The sequence below is a fragment of the Doryrhamphus excisus genome, linkage group LG21 (assembly GCF_037039965.1).
Source record: "Doryrhamphus excisus strain RoL-2023G ecotype Guam linkage group LG21, RoL_Dexc_Guam_v1.1, whole genome shotgun sequence".
NCBI classification, from domain to species: Eukaryota; Metazoa; Chordata; class Actinopteri; order Syngnathiformes; family Syngnathidae; genus Doryrhamphus; species Doryrhamphus excisus.
Genome location: NC_136377.1, coordinates 13,365,420 through 13,377,709, shown reverse-complemented (window position 1 = coordinate 13,377,709; position 12,290 = coordinate 13,365,420). Strand labels below are relative to the sequence as shown.

The 12,290-nt window shown below is 43.5% G+C and overlaps 1 protein-coding gene across 2 annotated transcripts in view; it reads right to left on the bottom strand.

Annotated features, from left to right (window-relative positions):
• fat3b (FAT atypical cadherin 3b) overlaps window positions 1–12,290 on the bottom strand; it is a 76,091-nt gene that overhangs the window by 48,389 nt on the left and 15,412 nt on the right. The window contains exons 5-7 of one of the 2 annotated variants that reach the window (XM_058086456.2): window positions 10,495–10,613; window positions 7,917–8,115; window positions 1,924–1,985 (exon numbers count right to left, since the gene is read on the bottom strand). In XM_058086456.2, the coding sequence (XP_057942439.2) occupies window positions 1,924–1,985; window positions 7,917–8,115; window positions 10,495–10,613 (380 nt within the window). The remainder of the gene's footprint in view (window positions 1–1,923; window positions 1,986–7,916; window positions 8,116–10,494; window positions 10,614–12,290) is intronic. The other variant, XM_078787615.1, reaches the window with a different exon arrangement.

Genomic DNA, 12,290 nt, shown 5'->3' with positions numbered 1-12,290 from the left:
GGTGGCGAGGAGCTGAGCTCATGGGAAATCTCTTTTGTATTAGCGTTGCCCTGCGGGCAGAGGCAAAGGTCTGATCACAACATCGATTTGATGGCATCGGGGTGAGCACTGGTGGGAGCAGCCTGACGGCTCACTGGACTTTTAATGACTTTTTATGCTGGCTGCTCTGCATGGACCGCTATCCTTGACCTGCATTCACTCTGCTTTGTGTGCCTTCATTTAGTAACTATAGTCTTATCTACTCTCAAGCCACTCATACTGGGGCCCTGGGTTCCACTTGAAATGTTTATAGTCCTACAAAATTAACCAGTATTGTTATGATATAGGGCTGAGACCCGAGTTCGATTCCACCCTCGGCCATCTCTGTGTGGAGTTTGCATGTTCTCCCCGTGCATGCGTGGGTTTTTTCCGGGTACTCTGGTTTCCTCCCACATTCCAAAAACATGCTAGGTTAATTGGCGACTCCAAATTGTCCATAGGTATGAATGTGAGTGTGAATGGTTGTTTGTCTATATGTGCCCTGTGATTGGCTGGCAACCAGTCCAGGGTGTACCCCGCCTCTCGCCCAAAGACAGCTGGGATAGGCTCCAGCACCCCCCGCGACACTCGTGAGGAAAAGCGGTAGAAAATGAATGAATGAATGAATGTTATGATATAGGGCTGAGACCCGAGTTCGATTCCACCCTCGGCCATCTCTGTGTGGAGTTTGCATGTTCTCCCCGTGCATGCGTGGGTTTTTTCCGGGTACTCCGGTTTCCTCCCATATTCCAAAAACATGCTAGGTTAATTGGCGACTCCAAATTGTCCATAGGTATGAATGTGAGTGTGAATGGTTGTTTGTCTATATGTGCCCTGTGATTGGCTGGCAACCAGTCCAGGGTGTACCCCGCCTCTCGCCCAAAGACAGCTGGGATAGGCTCCAGCACCCCCCGCGACCCTCGTGAGGAAAAGCGGTAGAAAATGAATGAATGTTATGATATAGGGCTGAGACCCGAGTTCGATTCCACCCTCGGCCTTCTCTGTGTGGAGTTTGCATGTTCTCCCCGTGCATGCGTGGGTTTTTTCCGGGTACTCCGGTTTCCTCCCACATTCCAAGGTTAATTAGGTTAATTGGCGACTCCAAATTGTCCATAGGTATGAATGTGAGGCGGCAGCCACTGGCCAATGACGGACGTCATCATCCTGCCATGCCACTAACAGGGACATGCAACATACCTTATCATTAACAGCGAAAGGATGCCCATTGAAGTACATTGTGGTCATCTACCACTTTGCATTTCTTTACAAAAGCAGACATTTTGAGCTCTCGCCTTGCCTGGCGTTATGGTGGTGTGCCTAATGAAGTGTCTGGCGGGTGCGCTATACGATGTTATTATCTCCCCTCGAGTCCTCTCCCTGCGCACTGGAGCCGAACAAAGCACAGCTATTGGTTCCAGACCAGACAGTTGGCAATAGATAAACACCGGGGGTGGGGGTGGGGGGGTCACTGGGGGGGGGGGCTTATTTCGTTTCATTGCTGCTGTAGATTCGGAACCACTTAATAAGTTGTGTGAGACGTCCGTGCGGGGATAAAGTTTTCTTGTGTCTGTGAAGTGGAGGCCGTGCGATTATCAGCTTCATCTGCATGCAGCACCAGCACCGCTAATGCTAATCGCCCGGCTATCTGTGTGCCCGCTGTCTGCACTTATCAAACGCTCGGCACGCCGACTCCTCTGCGGCCCCCTCGCCGGCACGAGTGGAGGAGATAACCGATGATGAACGATTACATTTAAGAAATCCCAGAGCCCAGGCCCCAAATATAAAGGCATTCATCACATCTGGCGGGGGCCTTGAGGGGCCCGTCTGGGTTGTCCTCCAGCCAGTCTCTGTTAGCGGCTTGGCAGGTGGCGGCGGCAGATAAACAGACCAATGGTTGTACTTTACCTCCAGGAAGTGTTCCGCTTGCTGTTCTCTGTCCAGTTTCCTCGCTGTTGTTGTGATCAAGCCTACGAGCCAAAAGAGGAGAAGACGTGATGGAAGCGTACGTGTGATTGACAGGCTGGCTGCATTTTTTTAAATACAGAAATAGGATGAAGTACTCTCTCATGTGTCGTAAATCACAACACAAATCATTTGCCATTCATCACAACATACAGTGGCACCTTGGTTAGCATACACCTTGGTTAGCATACACCTTGGTTAGCATACACCTTGGTTAGCGTACACCTTGGTTAGCGTCCACCTCGGTTAGCATACACCTTGGTTAGCGTACACCTTGGTTAGCGTACACCTTGGTTAGCGTACACCTCGGTTAGTGTACACCTCGGTTAGCATACACCTCGGTGAGCGTGTTTATCAGTTAACATTTTTCAGCCAACATTTTGCATTCTTTATCAAAATGTTGCTACTTGCAGCCTTTGGTGGTTCCAGTCTGGGTAATTTTGTAGCCCAGATCCAAATAAAAGCAGAGAATTGAGGTGGGACGTATGTGAGAAACACTATTGAAGTCAAGAAAAAACAAACCAGGAAGGTGGTGTCCATGTTGATCTCGCTGCCACATTGCGCCTTTGTCAACAGTCACGTCTTCAATGAAGGTAAAAGTAACTTTAAAAGTTCATTTATCCCTTTTCATTCATCATTTATATGTATTTATTTTCATTGGCAATTGTTTTCTGTATATAATACTATAACTATAAAAGCACGTTTTGTGCTAATATTTATGGCTTTCTGCAACAGTTTGATTGGATTTATATTATTTCTTATGGGAAAAATGTATTTGGTTGGAGTATGTCAGGTTATAAGTTGGACTCTAACCAAGGTTCCACTGTACAATTGTCAAAACAAACTCTGATAAGTTAATTTATAAATAGAATATTTCCGTTGTTATGGCATAGAAAACCTGTTTATGATCTTCTGAACAGAGCTGCACGGTGTTCGAGTGGACGAGTTGGCCACAGTCAGGAGATTGGGAAAAACTGGGTTCGAATCTCCACTCGGGCATCTCTGTGTGGAGTTTCCCTGTGCGTGTGTACTCCAGGTACTCTGGAGAAAATGGATGGATCTTCTAAATATATTTTTTTTCACATTATTAGAGCCCTCGAGACATGAAACAACAGCCCTATAGTCACTTTTACACACCTATTACCCAATATCGTAGATATAATCATAGAAAGTAAGCCATTTAACACAATCTACCTTGTACGGGAGCGGAATTGATGGCAGACAGGAAGTGACACACACAGTTTTAGGTTGTTGTGACCTATGGCTGTAGTAACACGTATGTATGTCGAGCTATAAATGGGTTCCACTTTTCTGCTCTGTATTGAGTATAAAATACATCATAGTGTGAAAAACAGTGCCCTCTGCTGCATGGCTATGCTAGTGGCGTAAAGTACTATTATTTTTCTCATGTTGCATTCTGGTACGCATTTTAACATTCTAGTGAGTAGTAAACTTGTTTTTGCAGTATTTCCATAATAGTTGAGTGGTAAGGATTCATGGCTCTGAATCAATTTCCTGAATGTCAATATGCTAGTTTGGAGAGGCTGCAAGGTCGAAGGATGGCGACCTGCTCCATCTCCTTATCTTGGAAACAATTCCTAGATTTGCCATCCTAATCCTTCTTAAATCCCATCACGTCCTCCGTGTCCAAAGACCTACAGTGTCTGCACGTGTGCTACATTGAATTAGCATCCCTTCAGCATCTTTTTGCATCTTCCACGCATGACATGAAGCATGAATGCAATCAGAATGAAATTAAACGCTTGTTTCATCTATTTAGTGACAGCCTCGTGAAGGCAGCAGGATTAGTATGTTTGTGTGTGTGCGTGTGCGTGTGAGCTGGAGTGGTAGCATGGAAATTTCGGTCCATAATGCACACACACACACACACACACACACACACACACACATACGTATATGGCAACGTAACCTTGAGCATGCATACAGTCCACCTTGTATGCATCACATTGCGACTAAATGATTAGCAGCACAGAGAAGGAGGGCCGGTTGTGAAAGGGGTGTGGCCTATGGGCCTCATAAATCGATGCCATGATAATGATTCATTTTGATTGGCCAGGAGAAATACTGTGGGGTTTTTTTTCAAGGTCCCCTAGTGACTTCTTATTGATGTTCTAACTGAAACACACGTCCCCTACATCCTGTTTATGAGCACCACACATAAGAATCATCTCCTTCACTTGTTTGCTCCACACCACTGAGAGATGCGAAGGCTTCACTACACATCTTAAAATAAAGTCGTGGGAGCTGTAAATTTGATCATTGGTTTTTCTTCAGCAATTAGTCATTCATTCATTGTGTGCTGGAGCCTATCCCAGCTGTCTTCAGGCAAGAGGCGGGGTACACCCTGGACTGGTGGCCAGCCAATCACAGGGCACATATAGACAAACAACCATTCACACTCACATTCATACCTATGGACAATTTGGAGTGGCCAATTAACCTAGCATGTTTTTGGAATGTGGGAGGAAACCGGAGTACCCGGAGAAAACCCACGCATGCACGGGGAGAACACGCTAACTCCACACAGAGATGGCTGAGGGTGGACTTGAACCCGGATCTCCTAGCTGTGAGGTCTGCGCGCTAACCACTAGACCACCGTGCCGCCTGAGAATGTTATTGTATGTTGTAATAATTTCATCGTTACACACTGCGATTTCTATAATGTTTTACTTTCAAATGTCAGAGAAATGGGCTGCACGGTGGTCGTGTGGTTAGCGCACAGACCTCACAGCTAGGAGACCAGGGTTCAATTCCCATCCTCGGCCATCTCTGTGTGGAGTTTGCATGTTCTCCCCGTGCATGCGTGGGTTTTCTCCGGGTACTCCGGTTTCCTCCCACATTCCAAAAACATGCTAGGATAATTGGCCACTCCAAATTGTCCATAGGTATGAATGTGAGTGTGAATGGTTGTTTGTCTATATGTGCCCTGTTATTGGCTGGCGACCAGTCCAGGGTGTACCCCGCCTCTCATCCGAAGACAGGGACGCGACCCTCGTGAGGAAAAAGCGGTAGAAAATGAATGAATAACATTCTCTGCAACATGGGTGGCCAGATCCAACACCATCTGTTCTTCTTATATTTTCTAGGTTAATCACCAAAACCTGATTATTAGTCATCTTCTCTCCTTTAATCAAATCAGAGTTAATCCTGCATAGCAAACCCTTCTGTCTGGTATCGTTTATCACCAGCTATGAATGCTAACTGAATAGGCTAACTTGGCATGATGTGAGTGTAATGTTAGCACCTTAGCATCACATAGCTATGCTAGTATTGCTAACTTGATGCTACATTGTTGTATGTGATATGTTATAGTGTTACAGTTAATGCTAATTAGCATTAAAGCTACTAAAAGCACTTTTAAACTGTCGAAATTCCAGCGTCAAGGCTAACACTTCCAATACAAGATGGCGGCATACACACTGGTACGCACCTCCTATAATTGACTTCCAGTGTTAGACATTTACATGATACATTCAATGTAGTCATTTGGGGCGGTGCTTGGGTGGTTGTGATCTGACTAAATCAACACAAAAAATGTCACACACAACCAAGACGCTGGGCAAACATTCCAGCATTTTCTTGGAGCGCCTGGTCTTGGACCTTGTGTCAACACTCATCTCTTCTGTTTGCACCCCCGTGAAGGGGGAGAGGGGCTGGGATTGGGATGTGTGTGGGGCGCGGGGGAGGGGGGGTCTTGCACTGCGACAAAAGCAAAGCACAGCGGCAAAATATCGTGCTAGTGTTCTGCTCGGCTACTTTGGAGGAATAGCGTCACGTGTCACACGCTCCAATGCGCTCTGATGGGGAACTTTAACACGGAAAAATTACAAAATGTCGTTTGGGAAAACAAATCAAAGCGGCAAGGGGGGAGGGCAAAGTGGGCAAATCAATCAGACTTGATTTTGTTGGTCCATCGGGTCGCACAGAAAGTGCTGGAGAGAGATGACTCACCACAACAATCATCACTTCACACTAGCACCTTTGGGGGGCGGAGCCAACCGGCCTCCCTTGTAAATCCACCACTTTAATATGAGTGTTATTGGACTCGGCGGCGGCGGCGGTGGCGGTGGCGGTGGGGAAGGCTATAAAGTCAGGCGCGCGGGAAACATTCAGCGCTGAGTAGAAGCCAATTTATCAGCCTGTGTAGGTGATAGTCGTCGATACGAGAGCGACAATGAATGAAGATTATCAAAAAGCCACACAGGCGAGCTCAGATGGCGAAAAAGTCTCCCCTGTGACACACACACACACACACACACACACTTTAGACAGTGTACCCAAAAACGGCAGTGTGTTGTGCATGCAATCACGGAACATTCCTTTGAATGTGCAATAAAAACACAAAAATGACAGCTGCTCATTTTAAACAAGACTCTTGAAAAATAATGAAGTGAATACATGCGGAATTCATTCAGAAAATATACTGTACAGTGCCTGAACCTCTTGAGCAATCTTCCATTTTGGGATGGAATTCGGGATTTTTTAAAACTTCATCTCATTCGAGCAAACATTCGGAGTATTTAAAGGGGAACTGCACTTTTTTTAAAATGTTGCCCATCATTCCCAATCCTTATGTGAACACATATTTCTTTCCCTTTTCTGTGCATTATAACATGAGAAAATGAGTTAATATGAGCTAGCTAACAATGTACGTTATTGGGATACACCTTTTTCGACGATGAAGCCCTCTAAAAAAAAAAGCCTCTTACAACATTACATGGTTTGATATCCATGCTGTGATCATGCATTAACGCGTAAACTGATGATAACATGTAATAGTTGCAGAATATTGTCGTGTGTTCATGATTTAAAACACATGACACACATATGATACACATACTTATACTAGTTCCATCAACAACAGCAGCATAGATACAGCGACAACACTTAGGATGTCTGCTCTCCTTGGGATGGCTGTGTCTTCCAGCACAAGACGTGTGCGCCAGTCCTCAGTTAAAAAAATGCTGACTGGCAAAGGAGCATCATGTTGAGTCTTTGTGGCAAAAGAGAGCTAGGTATCCACTCTTCCATCTGTGAATCATGTTAGTACGCTAGATAAAAATAGTTTTTCATGTTAGCTGCTACAATAATAATAATAATACTATAATAATCATATTTTTTCCCATGACGTCCGTTGTTAGCTAGCTCATATTAACTCATTTTGTCACTCTAGAATACACAGAAAATTAATAGAAATCTGGGAATGACAATGGAAATGGCAAAGTTCCCCTTTCAGGCAGGGATATCCAAAGTTTTTCCAGTGAGGGCTACATAGTGAAAAATCAAAGGATGTACATAATATTCTCAAAACCAACACATATGTATACATACGTACATATGTTAGTGAGTTGTATCGATTTCAAGAAAACCGCATCTCAGCTTTGTGACAAAGGTGAATTATTAGTATGAACGTCTTTCCCATCTCTAGTGGGTTTTGGGGGGTTATTTCCAAATGTTAAAATTTTCTTCTTAAATATTCTTCAGAAATTTTCTTTTTGTAATATTATGACTTCATTCCCATAATATTTTGACTTTATTTCCATAATGTTATGACTTTTTCCCCAACCTCCATCCAACCATTCATTTTCTATGCCGCTTATTCTCCCTCAGGTCGCAGGTATGCTGGAGCCTATCCCAGCTGTCTTCGGGCGAGAGGCGGGGTACACCCTGGACTGGTGGCCAGCCAATCACAGGGCACATATAGACAAACAACCATTCACACTCACATTCATACCTATGGACAATTTGGAGTCACCAATTAACCTAGCATGTTTTTGGATCTCCTGACTGTGTGGTCATCGTGGTTACCAACCTAATTTTCCAAAAGTTACAAATATTGTATATATATAAGTATATTATTTAGTATATTCTTATATACAATAGTAACCAACATAAATGTACTGTAACAATCTTGCCTGTCTTTGGGTTGATATAGAAGAAGTTCTGAGGGTTGCCAGCGGTGATGCGGTAACTCAGACGACTGGGCGTGGCGGTGAGGTCGGGGTCCTGCGCTTGGATGCGGATGACGGACACATCCTTGGGCGAGTTCTCCATGACAACCGGGTGGTAGATGGGGTCGGAGGTGAGCGGCGCGTTGTCGTTGACGTCCTCCACCTCCAAAAGGAGGAAGAGGAAGGTGAGTGTCTTTATTTATTCAAAAATAAATACCATATTTCTGTATTATTACTCTATATAACATTTTTTTAAATTTAGCAGCGGGAACAGCAAGGTATTTTATCGCTTCAAAGCCGCAGTTTGACAGGATCCAGTCATGAGCTATTAAAGAAGTCACAACCAGCTTGTCAACCCATTGGAAAGTCTCTATATAACAGTTTGACTCACAATGTCATCACACAAAAAAACTATAAACTCATCACACAGCAGCTTAACACTCAAAATGTAGCTGGAAAATATACAATGTAAGTACCTATATGAGTTTAAACTAGTATTTTAGCATTTTTTCCGAGCAAAGCATTTCATTGGAGGACAAGCGCCATGGAAAATGGATGGATGGCCACCAAGGTGCTGCAATGCTGCCTCTGTCCACCGGAGGGAGGCTGACATCATTGCAGTAACCCAATGTCACCAATACAATGCTTTGCTTGGATGAAATGCATTGCATATATTTTTTTTGCTTTTACTGGTACTTATATTGCATATTTCCTATCTCCCTGGTGTTAAGTTGCTGTGTGATGAGTTTAGTGTTCTTTATATTGAGTAATGACCTCATTTGACAAGCTTTGCGTGTGTTCACTGATAGCTAGTGATTGGCTCCTGCCAAAGAAAGAGCTCCCGTTCCCTCAGTGACTTGCAGTAATGACATCATTAGTAGTAGTTCTGAAGTAAAAAAGAGATCCCTAAGTTATAGGTATAGATATAGATATCCCATTGGCTAGAATGAGAAAGGTCGACATTTGTGATGTCCTCCCTTCCGGAGGAGGCTGCTGGAGAATCAGTGTGTTAAATAAATCTAAGATGGTGAATTTGAAAAGAACAGCCTCTAGGTGAGTCTTTCTTAGAGATAAATGATTCTGGGCCTTCCAGGATGACTGTCTTTGTGTCCCCCCATCGAATGAATGATGAAATGCACATCAATGTGTTTACTTTATTTTTTTTCTGCTCTGCATCACACTGAGAGCTGTTTCTAATATTTCGTCTCTGTATCTTGAAGCCAAATATCAGCTCGGTTCTCAATCAAAGAGATGTAGCACACGTCACGCCCTGAATGCGTTACAAATGAATGAAGCTGCTGCCAAGGCGCGGATGTGGAGTATTTACGAGCGTTGGCTGCGAGCGACGTGGCGCCGAGATGCTCGAGCGGGTAATTGAGGAGCACCTGTGTCTGATTAAACTTCCTCTTTTGGCGCGTGATGAAGCGGCCTGCCGGCGGAGCAACCAATCACGCCGCGCCACACCTTAGTAACCTCAAGCTACAGCAAAACACGGCCCTTAAATTCGATGTCATGTTTGCGCTGTTGCAGAGCAACCGAACTTGAGATGCTGAGGTGGAAGAGACTTGAGAGTGTGTATTTTGTCAGTGTGTGTGGACGACGTTATTTTCAACTTTTCCTAATACAGTAAAGTCTCGTTATATCGATATCGGTTAAAACGAATTACTACTTATTACGATACTATTTTCATTTCCCGGCAAATTTCTAGTCTTTTATGATATAATTAGTTCCGTTAGTACGATACCTGGTTATTATGATAATCCGGTTACTACGATGCCCTTTTCATCTCCCGCCAGCCAATTTGGTCTGCTTATATCGATACAAAAGCAGCTTAAATCAATCTTTGCTTAAGGATTTCAATACCAAAAAAGAACACGGCGAACGGCTGCTTCCAGTCAACTTTATTTTTCACACTTCCACCACCAGAGTGCAGCACACACAGCGGAAAACACCCGTCCCTCGCGCCTACCCCTCCGGGTGGCAACACCTTCCCTATCGATAGTTCCGGGGTGAATTATGTCCCGGTAACCGGTAATCACTACAGCGTAAGTTTATTTTTATTTACTGTAGTACAAAATTTATTGTAGTACAAAAGCATGCTAGATACGCAATCCATGAACTCAAGGAGAAAATTACATGCCATATCAAAGATCCGCCCACTTTTAATGCAGTTCGGCGCAGGATCGGATATATGGATAGTCCGGTTATATCGATATTTTTTCCGACTCCCGAGAATATCGATATAACGAGACTTTACTGTATCATTAATATTCTAGTTATGTAAATATTATACATATGGTTATATTTAAGCTCATTTTGACTTACCAAATATGGTTCCTTGGAGGATGCTGTGTGGTATGCATTGTGGTGGTGTCGATATAATGCCAAGGTTAGCTGTTATGGTTGTCATGCGCACATTGTGGTGGGTTATATTCATGCATATCGGCCTTGCTGCGTTTACATTTCCGTGCAAAAATGCAGAGACGTCTGCTGCATTGCAATGCTGTGGTTGTCATGCAGGAAGTGAAGCCAGTGTTTGTACCTGGATGAAGACCTCAACAGAGGCTGACAGGGGCGAGACCCCTCTGTCTGTAGCATAGACTGTCAGCCAATAGGAGTCTTTGCTCTCACAGTCCAGGATGCCTGCAGTGTAAATCACCCCTGTAGAAGCACACACACTGTATATTAATAATAGGGAGAGCATACAACCATCAGGTGTGTGTGTGTGTGTGTGTGTGTGTGTGTGTGTGGTTGTGATTCATCCCCTAAACACTTTCAAAGGGAAACACTTTGAGTGTAATTTCCCTGAGGCCCACACAACAAATCCCGACACTACTTGTGGCTGCAGTGACATTCACGGCCATTAGTGGCACCGTCGTGGTCACCTTCAGCCAATCACAGCTGGGGGAGCGCACTGGCCCTCACTGACACTTGGTGCCAACACTGATAAAGTCACACACACACACACACACACACATGCATACACACTTGGCCTCAAGGAAGATGATGACAGCTTTGGTGACCTCTTAATGGACACACTCCATTCCAGACTTTGCCTTGATTTGGCCCATTTGATTGGCAGCCCGCACACATCCTTTCATGGGATCCACACTCAGAAAGACCTCCTCCAAGGTTCTTACGGCCTGATTTCATTGCCGTCTGTTTGTTTGTTGGCAGTATTGCACACAACGCAACTTAGCTGGTTTCCAAAAATCTTTGCAGAGGGGTGAAGGTAGGGGCGATGAAACGGCATTAAATTTTAGTGCAGATCTGTATGATGATCCATTAACTTTAAAGGATGAGGCATTTTTCGGCATTTCCCCCTCATTTCTCTGTGAATAATGCATGAGTCTTAATGGTGAAATGTATTTTAATGCGGGCTGAGGGTATCTTTCAAGGCGTACAATTTGGTGTTCATCCAAATTAGGATTGTTTGGTCTTAGCAGAGGTCTGCACTCCACTGAGTGCCATTCTAAGTAATTAATGAACCAATCACAGCCCTTAGTTGCCCTTGAATGTTAATGCTGGACATTTCTAAGTGCCATCTTTTTAGTTTTTTACCTCTTAAGTATACTTTAAGGGCTTTTTAATTAGGCGGAAAAGGAATCTTCCCATCAATGACACAAACACATTAAGTGTGTATAACAAAATACAATTGTGTGGAAATCTACATTACATTTTACAGTCTTTTCATTGATGGATGATTTGACATTGATGGTCCACCATTAAACAAAACATCGGAAGCCATATGAATGCTCTCTATAGGAAAAATGTTACAAACATACAAACATTAGGTCATGAATGAATGTAAATGTAAATATAACCTAATTTTGATTTCATTTCTGCAAAAAATTTGGCAGTATTAAATACAAAACAAAGAATAAAGTTTTAAAATTGTGAAAATTAGGTTTGGATTGATCAATTTGTTAAGAAAAATACAATAATCAAGTGTATAGTAAATGTATAGTTTAATAATACCACAAGGTTATATTCATATTTTGACAGTTACAAGTGATCATTCTGAGGGCAGCCATAACTGTGATGGGGCCATCATTGAAAACGAGTTTGACACCCCCGTTAAAGTTATTTTAATATGCAAATTGTTTGGAAAATAACTTGCCATTTTGCTTGCTATGTCACGTTTCTGATACCCATCTCAGGGGACTGATCCGTATGTATCTCCAACTCACAAACACATCTCTCATTCTCACCACACTACCGCAAGATGCATTCGATGACACTCCGACCTCTGAACATCACAACAAGATATTTTTTATGCATGTGTGTGTGGTCTAAATTAGACAAAAATAATGATGACAACAAAAATAGCTAATAAAA